Here is a 15,921-nt window from a genome sequence, read left to right as displayed (position 1 = left end):
ACATTGTCTTCGTAGTTATATTTATATCATCGTTATAAACAATATGTTCAAATTGTATTATAAGAAGAAACGATAAATGAAGGTTATTCACAATAATATACAATTATAACGATTAAACATATATTATCGTTTTTTTAAAGAAACGTAATTATAAGTTTCACTTTTGAAATGGAAGATTAACGTTTTCACAATTGCCGATTTCATACACATTATTTAATGATTTATACATTTCTAAAACATTATTTGTAAACGAAATACAGTACAATATTTTTATGAACGCTATTAATGCTTATCGTTTACGCGCCCTTTTTTCCTGACGCCCTTTTTTAATGTATGCCCACTTAACTGGATGGTTTGTGTTTTTATGAAAAACAACATTTAGTAGTACAATTCAAAATATTATGTGAACAGGTAGAAAACACTGAAAGAAATGTCACATCTTTATGCAGTAAAGCTGAACCATAATAATCTGAACAGCTCAGCGAGCCACACTGTGCAATGAGCCATATTCTTTGTTCACCTTTACACAGAATCCCTTGCAATACTTCGTCATGTCATTTTCATACCATTGTTTATTTACATAATTCTATTATCATAAAAAATGCATCATTTTTGAGTTATATTTATGTACTTTCCTTTCTTAAAGGTATTTGTGAAGTACAAGGTGACCCTCATTATTACACCTTCGACAAACAGGTGCATCATTTTATGGGCACTTGTACCTACACCTTATCTAAACTCTGTGAAATGGATGGGAACCTGATATACTTCAATGTGGAAGCAGCTAATGAGTACAGGGGCTCTAACACCAGAGTGTCTTATGTCAAGTATGTGAATGTCGATGTGTATGGACACAGAATAACGCTGGACAAAAATAGAGTTGTAAAGGTCAGTCACTTTTTCTATCGTAATTTCCAAAAAACAGAATTGAAAGAAAATTCTGGTGGCTCAGTTTGTATAGGCCAGGAAATGTTTTAATTTTAGATTTGAATAGTGCATTAAGAGGTTACACTTAAAAAAAATCCATTACGCTAGGAAATCTCTCTATGACCCTTATATATAGTTCCCAGTTAATCTAATTGTGTGATTAATTGAATCATTTAAATAGAATTTATGTCAAAAAATTCTGCCATACAGCCTTCATTTTTAAAGACAATACCCAAGTAGTGAAACATTAATCAAATACTCTATGCTAGGATTTCTTCAAAGTGAACCTGTGCCCCAAATTTGCTGAATAAGGTAAACATATGTACAGATATAAGGAGTGACAAATAGGAGTTGACTTTTCCTTTTACAGCAGCAAATTACACTGGATAAATTTGGCAACAAGCATAAATACTCTCCAGTGGGTTATATGTATATTTCTCTTACTAGAAGAGCTATACGAGGCTAACTAAAGACCAGTGATCTTGTTTCTAAAGCCCCATACACACGCTCAACAGCGGCCTTTTATGCTTTCACAACTTTTGTTGTGAAACAATTTGAAACACCTAAAAAAAGTTATTGTTCAAAGCTATTGTTCAAAGAGCTGATAAGACTGATAAGAACCCAATCCAACTGTTGGATTGACTTCGTATTAGTCTTTGAACAATAGCAAAATACTTTTTTAGGTGTTTCAACTTGTTTCACATCAAAAGTTGTGAAAGCATAAAAGACCGCTGTTGAGCGTGTGTATGGGGCTTAATAATGCATGACTAGAGATGGTGACAGGCCGTCATTTGGAGCAGACTGGTGAGGAAACAGTTTATAAGTCAGGCACAAGTGTCACTGCATAAACATGTAGGCACAGGTTTAACTGAAGACATTAGCCTATGCTTGTCAATATAAATGAATAATAAAGGTGAGGTAAAAGGGCACAAAAAACGCAATCAATACTAAAAAAAAGTACAAGGTTGGACAAAAAAAAAAGGAAAATGCAGACATGTTCAAAAATATTAATCTTTAGACACCCAAATACATGTAAACACTTCTAATTGACAGGATTTATATCAGGTCCTGAACAATTATATCCATTTAGTTTACAAATCTATAAGGTATGCAACAGGGTTCTTTTGTGTTTTTGTCCCCTTCAGTGATTGCTGGGGGAGTGGCATGCCGAGATTGAAAAATAAATGGTCAATCACTTACATTTTGCTTTTCACAGGTGAACGGGACATCTGTTACACCGCCACTGCGACTCTCACCTGATGTTGACATATTCATTAGTGGCTCCAGTGTTGTGGTAACAACAGGATTTGGTCTGAAAGTGAAGTTTGATGGAAATCATAAAGCACAGGTGACAGTTCCTGAAAGCTACTCTGGCAAAGTCTGTGGAATGTGTGGAAACTTCAATGGAAATGCAGCTGATGACTTTTTAAATCCAGATGGTCAATTAGAATCAGATTCAACAAGTCTTGGTAACAGCTGGCAAGTAGACAATGACACAAGGTAAAATGTTTCTCTATGGTTACATTCTATTATCTTAACTAAAATATATTACAAATGTTTGTGGCTGACCCTAACGTGGCATGAACAAATATTACAGATGCACACCAGGGGTTGAAATTGAGCCTGACTGCACTAAAGAGGATGAAAACATCATTAGCAGCAACAGCTTCTGCGGACTGATTACTGATAAGAACGGTCCATTTAAAGACTGCCATGATGTCATTGATCCATCCGTATACTTTAATAACTGTGTTTATGACTTGTGTGAGACCAACATGGATCCAGAATTGCTGTGTGATAGTCTTCAAGCCTATGCAGAGATCTGTCAGGACAGTGGCATTAACTTTCAACCTTGGAGAAATGACTCTTTTTGTGGTAAGTACAACTGTTCTAACATTTGGTTGTTTTGAGTTATACAGTTTTCAGGGCACGTTCTAGACTTTTTGCTGCCTAAAGCAAACACTGTGAGTACACCTCCCCACCACACCCCATACAAAATGCAGCAGTGTCCCCGCAAAATGGAATGCAGCAGTCTCCCTACATCCCTTATTAATGTCTCAACCCCCTCCCCTCCACTTTTTAAGTGACTCCAGTGTGCTCGCATTTGTTCTATCTGTAAAGTGAACCAGAGACAGGAACAGTAAAAAAAAAGTTACATACTGTACTTACCTAAGAAGATGAAAGCAACAAGTTTTTGTCTGATATGTTAAGAGGACCATGCATGGCAACGGTGTATGTGAGGAGGACACGAGAAGCCTCTACCTAGGTAAGTATCTATATTTTTCTTAAGGGCCGCCTCAGGTTCACTTTAAAATTATCCCTCTTGTGACTCAACTACCTCCACATTCCACTTACTGCATCCATCACATGTAATGTAGACACATACACACTTAAATACACACAATGCAAGAATGCATTACACACACACACAAACACACACACACTCACACACACATGCATACAACATAATAGTGTGTATTATGTTGTATGCATGTGTGTGTGTGTGTGTGTGTGTGTGTGTGTGTGTGTGTGTGTGTGTGTGTGTGTGTGTGTGTGTGTGTGTGTGTGTGTGTGTGTGTGTGAAGCAGTGCATATACCTAGACATCAAGCATATACTGTATATACACATAAGAACATCATGCAGTACATACACACACACTCTCAATACATACAAGCACAAATGCACACACAATACCAAAGGACATTATACACAGACAGTGAACATACTGTATATTCACATATAAAACACACACACACACACACACACACACACACACACACACACACACACACACACACACACACACACACACACACACACACACACCACTCACTGAATGACACATATACTTCTCCTAGCAGCATTCTCACATGCACACAGACAGTGCACACACAGGCACAGACAGACACACAGAGATAAAGGATAGCATGCTTGCATACAGTACATGCATAGCAATGAAAAGCAGCTTACACGCACAGCAGCTGAATCAGAGCTACAGAACAGCACATGGAGAGGAGGTGGGGAAGCACACATTCACAGCTCTGTGTGAATCAAGCAGGGGCAGTATAGAGACAGAGAGAAAGGGAAAGATCAAAGTACCATTGCACAGTGCTGCCTGCCATTCCCTACAGTTTGCCACCTGAATAGCATGATTTAGTCGGCTTCATAGAAGAGCCCTGGCTATATGAAATATATTTGTTTACTATTATTTATTTGCATATTGAGCTGATTTGTCTATGAATCAAAGAATAGTTGTCCACTCTGCAACTCTATATGCATGCTTTATGTTATACATGTAGCGAAAAGGCCAGGAACCATTTTCTTTTTAGATTTGGGCAGTGTAGTGAGGTGGGTTTTTAAAAAAAATATTTATTACTCTGTGAAATCTCTCTATGGCCTTTATTCAATTTATTTTTTCTTCTAAGTTTGCTACCGTATTTCCCCTAAAATAATAACTGCCCGAAATTATGTCCTATCTTATGTTTCAAGCATGCTTGAAATATAAGCATTCCCCTGAAAATAAGCCCTAGCTGTGGGATGCTATGTGTATGGGGAGGTGTGCAGTCTCTTACCGCAACTCCTTTGTGACTGCATCCCCTTCCATTCGCGTATAATCGCTCCAGTATCATAGCACTGTGACCCATCTCCGCACAAGAATGTGACAGTGCTCCCCTGTCATCAATGTGCGTCGGGGACGGATCAGCTTGCACACACATTGATTATGACAGGGGAGCACGATCATGTTCCTGTGTGGAGATGGGTCATAGCGCTAACATGCTATGATACCAGAGCGATCATACGGGAATGGAGGGGGACGCAGCCAAAAGGGAGGTGGGCTAAGAGACTGCACACCTCCCCATACACTTACAGCGTCTACCACTTCCGAAATATAACTCTACCACCCCCCAAAAAAAACTAATTGCATATGGGCCTGTGTCTTATATTTAGGGAAACTGGTAGGTGGCATTTTCAAACCTCATCAATGAGATACCTTTTAAGCCACCGACGAGCAAATAAAAATAAGAATAATTTTGACACTACTTTTTCACCTACTTTTTGTTTACCTTTTTCAATTGCAGGCTGATTAAAAAAATACTATAAAATAGAAGATGAAAAATTATTTATTCATTATTAATAATAATTATTTATTATTAAAAAGTATGTATTAATGTATATTAAGTTAATTGAATCAGGGATCTGAGTGAAAGTGGCAGCGACACATATTTCTTTCTTCTTGTAACATGGGGGAAATGTACAATCCTTCTCTAGGTTTTATTGCGTCTCAAGGACAAGAAGGGAAGGAAAATGGGATCAGAGTAGCAGTCTGGAGTGCAGCAAGCCAGGCAATTCCTGTATTAATGTAATTTTTTTCAAAATTGAAAATCTATTTTCAAAATTCCAAAATGAATAGAATTGGATTCTTTTCTCCCATATACCTAGCCATACTTGGCGGAAAAATTATTTTCTGTATAAATTGAGAAACAAACAGAAAGAGACCATATAAAGTTTTCTTAAAGCTGGCAATTGACCTTATGCTCTGTTTTCAAGCTAATACAAAGGGGGCTTTGGGGAATTGTCATAAACTTTGTGTGAATAAATACTAACTGAAGTACTGATTATTCCTTACTGCAGTCTTGTAGCAGCTTGGTCAGGATTCTGTTGCAGAAGAATCAGATACCTATTTGCAAACTGCTTTTAGATTTTAGATTATGTGGCATTAAGCCCCATACACACGCTCAACAGTGGTCTTTTATGCAGCACAATTATCAAACAACTTTTGTTGTGAAACAAGTTGAACAACCAAAAATTTTAAGTAAGACTGCTAACTGATAAGACTGGTAAGACGTCAATCGGATTGACATCTTATCAGTCTTATCAGTTGTGTGAACAATAGCAAGCAACTTTTTTTGTGTTGTTCAACTTGTTTTACAACAAAAATTGTTGATAATTGTGCTGCATAAAAGACAGCTGTTAAGCATATGTATAGGGCTTTATTTTGCTACCACTGACCTTTCACAATCTATCACACTGTAGGTTAATTGTATGGTGATACTGGTCCACAAGTCTTGTTTGTCAGGTTGATATTATCTATGGGAGGGGTTTCTTCACAGGTTAGGAAGATAGCTAGAGTAAACTACAAACAGACATTATGCTCTGCTCTCAACGATGGAAAAAAATATGTTTTTTAGCTTATCAAAGTAGACAAAGTAATAAATTAGAATATGCTAAAAGAACATTTTCACTTCTCCATAGAACCAAAGTGCCCACCAAACAGCCACTATGATATCTGTGGAACAGCCTGTCCATCTACTTGTGTTAATCCAGGAGCTCCAGACACATGTTCTCTCCCCTGTACTGAGTCCTGTATCTGTGATGCTGGATACATCCTTCATGGCACAAAATGTGTTCCAGATGACAAGTGTGGATGTTGGGATGATGATAAGTACTATCCTGTTGGCTCTGAATTCTGGACAGATGACACTTGCTCTACAAAATGTAGATGTCCTTCACCAGGAAGCGGATTAGTCTGTGACAGTGATTCTTGCCCCAGTAACCAGTACTGTGGAGTTACAAATGGTGTTCCTGGCTGCTATTTCTTCACATATGGTGTTTGCAGAGTCCACAATGATCCACATTATGATACATTTGATAGACTCAATCATGACTTCATGGGCCTGTGCACTTACACTCTTGCTAAACTCTGCAATAGCTCTTCTACCATTCCACATTATTTCAACATTGAAGCAAAGAATGAACATCGAGGAGATCCCACTGTGTCTTTTGTGAGGCATGTTCTCATTGAAGTCCATAGTCAGAAAGTTCAGATCGTGAGAAATGAGCAAGATCGGGTTTTGGTGAGTAGAAATATTTCCCTTTGTCCAAGCTGGTACTTGAGAAAGGCATATGACACTGAACTGAATGTATTTATTTTATATATTCTAACAGGTCAATGAAGTCTGGACTTCCCTCCCAGTAAGCTTGGCTGGTGGAGCAGTAAGTGTGACCTGGAATGGAAAGTATGTCACTCTGCAGACAGATTTCAGGCTCACAGTCTCCTATGATTTAGATGTTAATGTAGATGTTAAACTTCCTAGCAACTTCTCTGGATTGACATGTGGAATTTGTGGTAATTACAACAATCGCAAATCTGATGATTACATGATGCCCAATGGTCAACAAGCCAAGAACTCTGAAGAACTGGGACATAGCTGGATAGTAGAAGATGATGATCCTCTTTGTAATAAGGATGATCCAGTGCCTCCACCCCCTCCAACTTGTTTACCAGATCAAGAAGAACTGTATCAAAGCAATGCATTTTGTGGTCTGCTGATAAGCAAAGATGGTCCTTTCCATGTATGCAACTCTGTTATCAGCCCAGGAGGATTCTTTGACAGTTGTGTCTTTGATATGTGTGCACTGAATGGAGATCCAGGAGCCCTGTGCAGTTTATTAGCTGCATATGCAGATGCTTGTCAGAAGGAAGGAATATCAATCACCTGGAGAAACAGCACCTTCTGTGGTAAGTTCCTCTAAATCCATAACATATTTCTTACTTGACGCACAGGAACTTGTGTGTTTAAACATAAACATTAACCACTGCAAATGTGGTTTTGTTGTACTGATAGACAAAACATTAGTTTCCCTAAATGTAATATTTTTGTCATCTTCAAATAAGACTGTAAGAACCCAGTCAGTCCATTATTAAAACATGCACAATATTTAAAACTGTACTTAAAAGTTCTGCAGTTTTTTTTTATTTTACAAAAACTCTAGTACATTCTTGGATACCTTGCATAAATGCTGAATTGGAAAAGGGTTGCGGTGTGGAAAGTATGTTTTAGGCTTCTTTTACACTATAAATCGCAATTCTGATTTCCAACTCCAAATTTTTATTGGATGCGAGCAACACAAACGCAACATGCAGGACTTTTTTTTCATTGGCATCAAAAATCGGCTTCGGAATTGCATGTAAAATCGGAATCACTTGTAGTGTAAAAGAGCCCTTACTCTATACTTATTATTAAACTGACAAGGGATGGGAAGGTTACTGAGCAGTGTGCAACCACTATATTATGCATGTTTTTAATATCATTATGGAAACTATGTACAAAATTGTGCCATTTCATTTCAGCACCTGCTTGCCCAGCCAACAGTCACTTCAGCACCTGTGCCTCTGCCTGTCCAGCCACATGTGTACAGCCACATCCACCAGAGAACTGCAGCCTGCCATGTTCAGAAGGATGTGAATGTGATCCTGGTTATGTCATCAGTGGAGGATCTTGTGTTCCTGAATCCCACTGTGGTTGCTTCTACAATGACATTTATTATAGAGTAAGTGGTAAAGAAGTTAAAAATCACATTTCCCGAAACTTTTACTCACTATACAAAGTAACTTGTACTAATTGTCTCATCTGTGTATAGGAGGGAGAAGAATTTGTAACAGATAACTGTGAAAGCAAATGCAAATGTGAAGGAAATGGCTCTATGAACTGCTCTCCAATGTCTTGTGCTGAAGATGAAATCTGCAAGGTCCAGGATGGATTGCTGGGCTGCCAAAAACCAAGCACAGCCATTTGCCACATCTATGGAGATCCTCATTATACAACGTTTGATGGCACAGTCCATCACTTCCAGGGATCTTGCACTTACACCGTGACTGAGACATGTGCAAACACCTCCCACAGCTTTAGTGTCATCACACGCAATGAGCACAGAGGTAGCCCGAGTTGGACTGCTCTTAACTCTGTCAACATCACTGTGGATGGAATACAGATCTTCATTGAAAAGAACAACATTGTGCATGTATGTATGCAAACAGGACATTTTGCTTAGGTGTAGTATGTGCTGCAATTCACAACTATGATTTTACACTAGTTTCTGGGATTTTCTAATGACACGTAGAAAGATCCAGCATCTTATTTACAAGAAGCTTCTTACAACACAAAAACACTTGAACACATCTCATTTTAACTGAAATGCGTTATTTTAAAAATATATGCTCACATGTTTAAGTAGTTCTATGCCATAAAAAGTTTTAGATTTTTTTATGTGTCTATTTAAAATAAAGTGGTAACCACAGATTGTAACCAGTGGCATAATTATAGGTGAGTAGGGAGAGCAGGGAGAACTCATGGAGAAGTATGTGGTCAGTTTGATCAGCTGATTTGTAATGTCCTGATTTGCTGTGATGACTTTTATATTTAACACAAGCATTGCCATCCCTATAGGCGAGCAACCCCCGCAGGAGTGGAGGCGGGTTGTGAGGACCCTCATACTACTAACCTTCTCTTTCTCAAATACAAGGGGCCATACAGGGGGCCATCCTCCAGATTAGGTGTTTTTGTTGTTCACTTGTTATGGGTGAGAACATAGTTATGGTCACACTTGTTTTATGACCCTTGTAAGATGGTCCCCCACAAGCCATGAGGGTCACCAAGCAGAAGAAAGGGAAGGGGTGTGAACACTGGGGGTCCAATCAATGTTTTGCTGGGGGGCTCCATCAATTGTAGTTATGCCACTGACTGTAACTTGTGAATATCCAAATATAAAAAAGGGCAGCCATATTGGTATTCACATGTTGCAACTTAGTACTAATTGTTGTGGGCTGACAAAGGGAATGTCTTGCCAACAGCTAATCATATGTTACTTTTTATCGTGCAAATAAACTCATACGTTTCTAAACCTTTTCTGATAATTGACAGAAAATAAATACATCTTTATTTCAAGTTCTTGGCTTCTCTCTTTCAGATTAACAATGAGATTGTCACTCTTCCTGCCACTGTGCCTGGCATACAAATTACACAGAGTGGACAGTATGTTACAGTCAGTACAAACATTGGCCTTGAAGTTCAGTTCAATGGTGACCATGAGCTGTTTATAAAAGTGAAGGAGAACTACAAGGAAGCATTGTGTGGTCTGTGTGGCACCTACAATGATGATCGTCAAGATGACTTTATGACGCCTGATGGAAATATTGTAACCAGTGTTAATGACTTTGGAAACAGTTGGAAGGTCCCAGATGATGGGTGGCCGTGAGTATCTGCACAGTCAAATTAGACAACTATAACTCAAGTTCAATCATTTAGATAAAGAGTTTTTTTTTCTTTTTTTTACATAAAACTTTAAACCTAACCAATGATTCTGCTATAAGAAGTAGACAAAAAGCTGTCTGTATATACAGAGCAGAACACAGAACTTTATCTTCAGATCTTGTTTCCATGCCAATCCCATTGTTTTATTTGGGAACTGTGTACAGTGCTGTGCATCAGCCATTTCTAAAGCCTTGTACACACACTTGATTGAAAGCGATCCGCCCAGTGGATGAACTGACCCGGGCAGTGGATGATTTCTTTGATGTTGCCTCTCTCTGCCTACCGCCTAACGTTATACATGCAACGTTCCATCGTCCCTCTCTCCCACATAGCAACACAACGTATTGACAACTACATAGCTGACACAAGTCTGTACAGTCCAGTCCAGCAATGTCACCAAAGGGATTGGGTCCTTATCTCCATCACAGGTGTGTATGCACCTTAATTGTTTCAGGCTCCCCACTCACAGAATTAGGCGGTGTTCCCCCTTGAGCAGAGAACAGATATTTTTTTGTCCATTCTCCACTCATCATGAAACAGACAGTGAACAGCTCCAATTTTATATATAGAAGCTGTTCACACTTCTGTGCAGTCCATGGTAATCCTAGGGGAATGCATCTGCCTTGGGTTACAGCCAGACCTCAGTGGACTACGGGAGCCGACGTTACACTGTCCGCTCCCACTGGCTGCACATGATCTGGCTACAGATGGGAACACAGCCTGGGTGCCTTTCAGGCTGTGTGGTGCAGCGCTGTCTACTTCATGCTTCCAGGAATTTTCTGGCACATTGACGATGGGTTGCACCATGCAATTACTGTATAGGATAAGGGACTGTGCTGCTCCAAATTCCATTGCAGCCAATTTTGCACTTCATTGACCATCCCTAGTTCTGATCACTTAAAATGATCATCACTTTTATAAAATATTGATACTTTTCACACTAGTGGGATTTTTTTTCCTCAACATATTTAGCAAGAGTTGAAGTCCCTCGTCTCTTGAAGTAGACCTGGATTAAACAATTTTCCAGATCCCCAATACACAACTAGACTTATTAAGTAAAAGCTGTGATAGATACACTCCCTGCTCCTACTCATGGCTTACAGTCTGCTATACACAGCATGTAGCACAATATTTGGGAGCTTTTAAGGGTACCTTAAAATGGTATATCACAATGGGGAGGGTAAGTATCAGTCAACAACTGATGATGCCTTCTTTTTAATGGGATGGTTGGGGGACAGTTGTAGTATTTTGTTGAAGTCCATTTCAGAATAATTTTAAAATTAATGCTTGACTTGCTGTATTTATTTTCACATTGAGTGGCCTAGAAAGGAAATTGAGATGGCACATTTAGTTGACATCCTCTTTAGTCAAATAAAAGACCAAAAGAACAAATAATTTTGTTTCTGTGTATAGTTAGAAAAAAAACATTGCAACAATCTACATGTATTTTGTTTAGATGTGATTCTACTCCACCACCTCCACCAGTCTGCTCCCCCACTGTAGAAGAAGAGGCCATTAAGAAATGCTGGATATTAAGAGAAAACAATGGACCATTCAAAGAATGTCATCCTCACCTCCGTCCACATCAGTACTTTGAGAGCTGCGTCTTTGACCAGTGTGTTACGGGAGGTGATGATGATCTCCTGTGTGGGGTCCTGGAATCCTATGCTAAAGCTTGTGAGGATTTTGATGTCATTTTGGTAGACTGGAAAAACAACACAATTTGTGGTAAGATCAGGCATTCAATGTCATTTAACACCTTCTTTAAGTAAGAAAATAAATTCTTTAGATCAAAACTAATATTTTATTCTTTCCACAGACCCCAACAGGCCAACAACAACAACAACTAAACCTACAACTCCTCATTCGACAACTCAGATACAAACAGGTATTTAGACAATATATTTGAGGTTCATCTTGTAACACTGGTAAATATAAATGATATTTTATTTTCCAGTTAGATCCGTAACAACTCCGTTTATAACAAATCAGACAATGATTTAAGATGCATCCTATACCAATAAATATTGTTAGAGAACAAGCCCTCAATACAGGAATAATTACATAGAATAAAATTGTTCTGAAATAATTTAATATTTTTTCCAAATGGTAATATACAATGAACAAACACCATCTTCAAGTGCAATCATCACTGCTGAGGATGAAAACTGATCTTTTATTTTTTCACAGATACCAAATTGCCAACAACAACAGCAACAACAACTCTGCCTACAACTTCTCATTCATCAACACTGACACAAGCAGGTACTAGATATTTACACAACATATTTACGGTTTACCTTTTGAACACCAGTAACATTTTTATTTTTCTTCATATCCAGTAAAATCAATAACAACTTCCTTTATAACTAATCGGGCAATGTTTTATATGCAACCTATACAAATACATATTCTATACAGGATCGATTAAATAGACTGAAATTGTAATCAAATTATTTAACATTCCGGCAAAGTGGAATACATTGTACAAACAGGAGAACAAGAGAACACATCAATGCTGTATGCAGATGAAAACTGATGTTTTATTTTTAATTATATTATGTTTTAAATGCAACTTATGCCAGTAAATATCCTTAGACTACCAGCACAGAATACAGGATTAGTTAGCTAGAATGAGATTGTTCTCAGATTATTATTCTTTGCAATACACTGGGGGATACACTTTGTACAATAATTTATAGTTTATTTGAAGAATATGTAGCTTTTTCTTGGGAAAATGGGGATCAAACTTGACCTGTGATTTAATTTATTAAAAACGTCCTGCTACTATATGTGATGGCAGCAATTACAAACCCTTGTTTTATATTGGAACACAGTGAAGTCCCCTGAAAGATTAGGAATATGTGCTTGTGCAACTGCACTTGCATGAACACATCTGAGTACATTTTAATAGATCCAAAACAGCTTGAATCTATTTTCAAAAAAAGTTGTCCTCTGTATTCAACCACAAAACTGCAATACCATAAATGCTAATATGTTAACCTTCAGCAGCTGTCAACATGGTTAAATATAACTTAGTGAATGATTATCCTCCTAATAACAAACTTTTTAATTAGTCCTGTTAGTATGGGATTATAACTAATGTATGTTCTCTAATGACCTCCAGCCTTGGAGATCCTTACGGTATTTAATCAGACCTTTTATGCTGGGTTTTAGTTAATATCCAATAACAATCAATGAACAATGAAAGGCTTTGCTTAAAAATACTCAAACGTAAAGGGACACCGAGCACTTCATAAAAATAAAATTTCCACTTACCTGGGGCTTCCTCCAGCCCACCGTAGGTGGCAAGGTCCCCCGGCATCCTCCTGGCTCCTCTCCCAGTCCCTGGCTGGCGGCTCTATTAGAAGACGACTTCAGCCTGAAGTTGTCCGGTCTGCTTCCCTCTTCCTGATGAGCATACTCACGTCGGCCGGCTACGTGTCATCACGCCTCCCAGTGTGAGAGTCCTGCGCATGCGCGGTTTAATATTGGAGAACCGCGCAGGAATGATGACTTATAGCCGGCCGGTGTCTCTTTAAAGTGAATCTAAACTAATGATATAATGATTTGTATGTGTAGTACAGCTAAGTCAAACACAGTGCATCCAGCGCTGGAGAATTGGGCACACAGGGAGTAACTTTGGGGTAGTCAGAAGACAGAGCTGTAGTTACTTTTAAAACACAATAATTTGGCTTCCAGCAATTGCTGGAAGCCAAATTATTTCATTCCCCACCATCCATGGCGGCCTGGAGGGGGAATAATATTTAACACGGCCGGGACTTGTGCAGCAGCAGGATTAGCCATATACTGGCTGTATCCTGCGTCCAAGTCTCCTACGCCGATTCCTCTCGTACACTAGCTAAGTTGAGGACTAGAGAAATATAACCTGAAAAACAATACCTAGTAATAATAATCATATAAGGACAGCAGATGAGAAACAATGATGTAACTTTAATTTTATAAGTTTTGGCTTTATTTTTTTTAGCTAACTGCCTTCACAAATTATACAGTAAATGAAAACAATTTGTATTTTTCTTATTTTCACTAGATGTCACTATTACATCAGCTCCCGCAATTTCCACCACTCCGTTCATACCAATAAAACCAGGTATGTCTGTATAAACCATTTTAAAATTATATTTGAATACTTTTATGCAAAATAATGTTATAAAATGTAAGAGAATTTGTGGGTGGTATCAGCTTCATCTACATCCTCTACCTTATCATTAAAAAGGGCATATTTTAGAGTTATACGTATGTACTTTTCTTTCTTAAAGGTATTTGTGAAGTACAAGGTGACCCTCATTATTACACCTACGACAAACAGGTGCATCATTTTATGGGCACTTGTACCTACACCTTATCTAAACTCTGTGAAATGGATGGGAACCTGATATACTTCAATGTGGAAGCAGCTAATGAGTACAGGGGCTCTAACACCAGAGTGTCTTATGTCAAGTATGTGAATGTCGATGTGTATGGACACAGAATAACGCTGGACAAAAATAGAGTCGTAAAGGTCAGCCATTTTTCCTATTTTGGTTCTTTCCAAACAGCAGTATTAAAAAAGTTTCTTTCTGATGACTTCATCTGTGCTGTACATAGCACCCTCTTAACCACTCTGCGACTGCCAAACACAGATTAGCGGCCGCATAGTAGCTTCCTTTTTCCTTAGCGACTGTACTGTAAACATGGGGCCCATGATCGGAGCTGGCAGGTTGTTAATCACATTTAAAATGCTAAAAAACATGTGTACAGCACTGCGATCTAGCACAGCGCTGTACAAACAACTGCCTTGTCACTTAACCCTCCTGGCGGTCTAATTAATTTTACCAGGACGGAGCTCAGCAACTTTTTTTTTTTAAATCATGTAGTGAGCCCAGGGCTCGTTACATGATAGCTGCGGCATCCCCCCGCCCGCTTCGATCAGGAAATCCCATTCAAAGAATGGGATTTCCTGTAGGGCTTCCCCCGTCGCCATAGCGAGACCGAGACCAAGAAAGCCCTGATTTGGGGGAGAAACGGCCGCCGACTATACCTCCATGCTGCTGCAGTGACTGGATAAGTACCACTGGTTTTCTTTTCACATGCAATTTTTTATGCCATTGCTATGCCTGTCATTTTTAAATGAAGATAATTAAAAGTTACTTTTTACACTGGATGAGTTGCTCCTGGGATTGCTTTTTTCTCTCTGCACTATTGAATGGACTTTACAATATAATACTGGATGTTGCACCATCTGTTACATGTGGTTTATGGCATATGCACGTAGTGCACTCGCCACAGTCTACTCTCTTTGTTTTTGAATATATATATATATATATATATATATATATATACATATATATATATATATTTATATTTACATAGAGAAAAATACATAAATAGTTGCCTTCTGGGCTGAAGTTTTTTAATTGGTATGTGAAGAGGATATATAACTGTGATTTTTTAAAAAAATTTGCGGGCATATAATTAGTGATGGACGCAAACTTGCACCTTTATTTCCAAATAAAATATTGGCGCCATACATTGTACTATGGAAATATTTTAAACTTTGCAATAACCAGGACAAATGGGCAAATAAAATGTGTGGGTTTTATCCACAGTAGAATGTTTTATTTTAACACTATAATGGCCGAAAGCTGAGAGATAATGATTTTTTTTCCATTTTTGTTCTTATTATTCCAATTAAAATGTGTTTAGAATAAAATAAATCTTAGCATAATGTACCACCCAAAGAAATCCTAGTTGGTGGTGAAAAGAACAAGCTAAAGATCAAGTCGTTGTGATTAGAATAAATTGGTACGGGATATCAACTTACATATTCCTCTCTCCGTCTCACCTTATAAATATACCAAACTTTACACTACAAAGATCTAAAGGAGCCAGAACCTATTC

General features: G+C 38.2%; 1 protein-coding gene across 1 annotated transcript in view; it reads left to right on the top strand.

Moving 5' to 3' along the window:
* The window catches only part of LOC137504741 (IgGFc-binding protein-like), a 188,240-nt gene that overhangs the window by 113,025 nt on the left and 59,294 nt on the right, over nt 1–15,921 (top strand). The window contains exons 43-55 of the mRNA XM_068233324.1: nt 647–888; nt 2,144–2,427; nt 2,525–2,802; nt 6,182–6,783; nt 6,875–7,448; nt 8,061–8,260; nt 8,351–8,731; nt 9,677–9,960; nt 11,477–11,748; nt 11,840–11,908; nt 12,211–12,285; nt 14,072–14,131; nt 14,301–14,542. Of these exons, the coding sequence (XP_068089425.1) occupies nt 647–888; nt 2,144–2,427; nt 2,525–2,802; nt 6,182–6,783; nt 6,875–7,448; nt 8,061–8,260; nt 8,351–8,731; nt 9,677–9,960; nt 11,477–11,748; nt 11,840–11,908; nt 12,211–12,285; nt 14,072–14,131; nt 14,301–14,542 (3,563 nt within the window). The remainder of the gene's footprint in view (nt 1–646; nt 889–2,143; nt 2,428–2,524; nt 2,803–6,181; nt 6,784–6,874; nt 7,449–8,060; nt 8,261–8,350; nt 8,732–9,676; nt 9,961–11,476; nt 11,749–11,839; nt 11,909–12,210; nt 12,286–14,071; nt 14,132–14,300; nt 14,543–15,921) is intronic.

The sequence above is a fragment of the Hyperolius riggenbachi genome, chromosome 4 (assembly GCF_040937935.1).
Source record: "Hyperolius riggenbachi isolate aHypRig1 chromosome 4, aHypRig1.pri, whole genome shotgun sequence".
In the NCBI taxonomy this organism is placed as follows: Eukaryota; Metazoa; Chordata; class Amphibia; order Anura; family Hyperoliidae; genus Hyperolius; species Hyperolius riggenbachi.
Note: the sequence above shows the minus strand (reverse complement) of the source record. Positions and strands in the feature narration are given on the sequence as shown.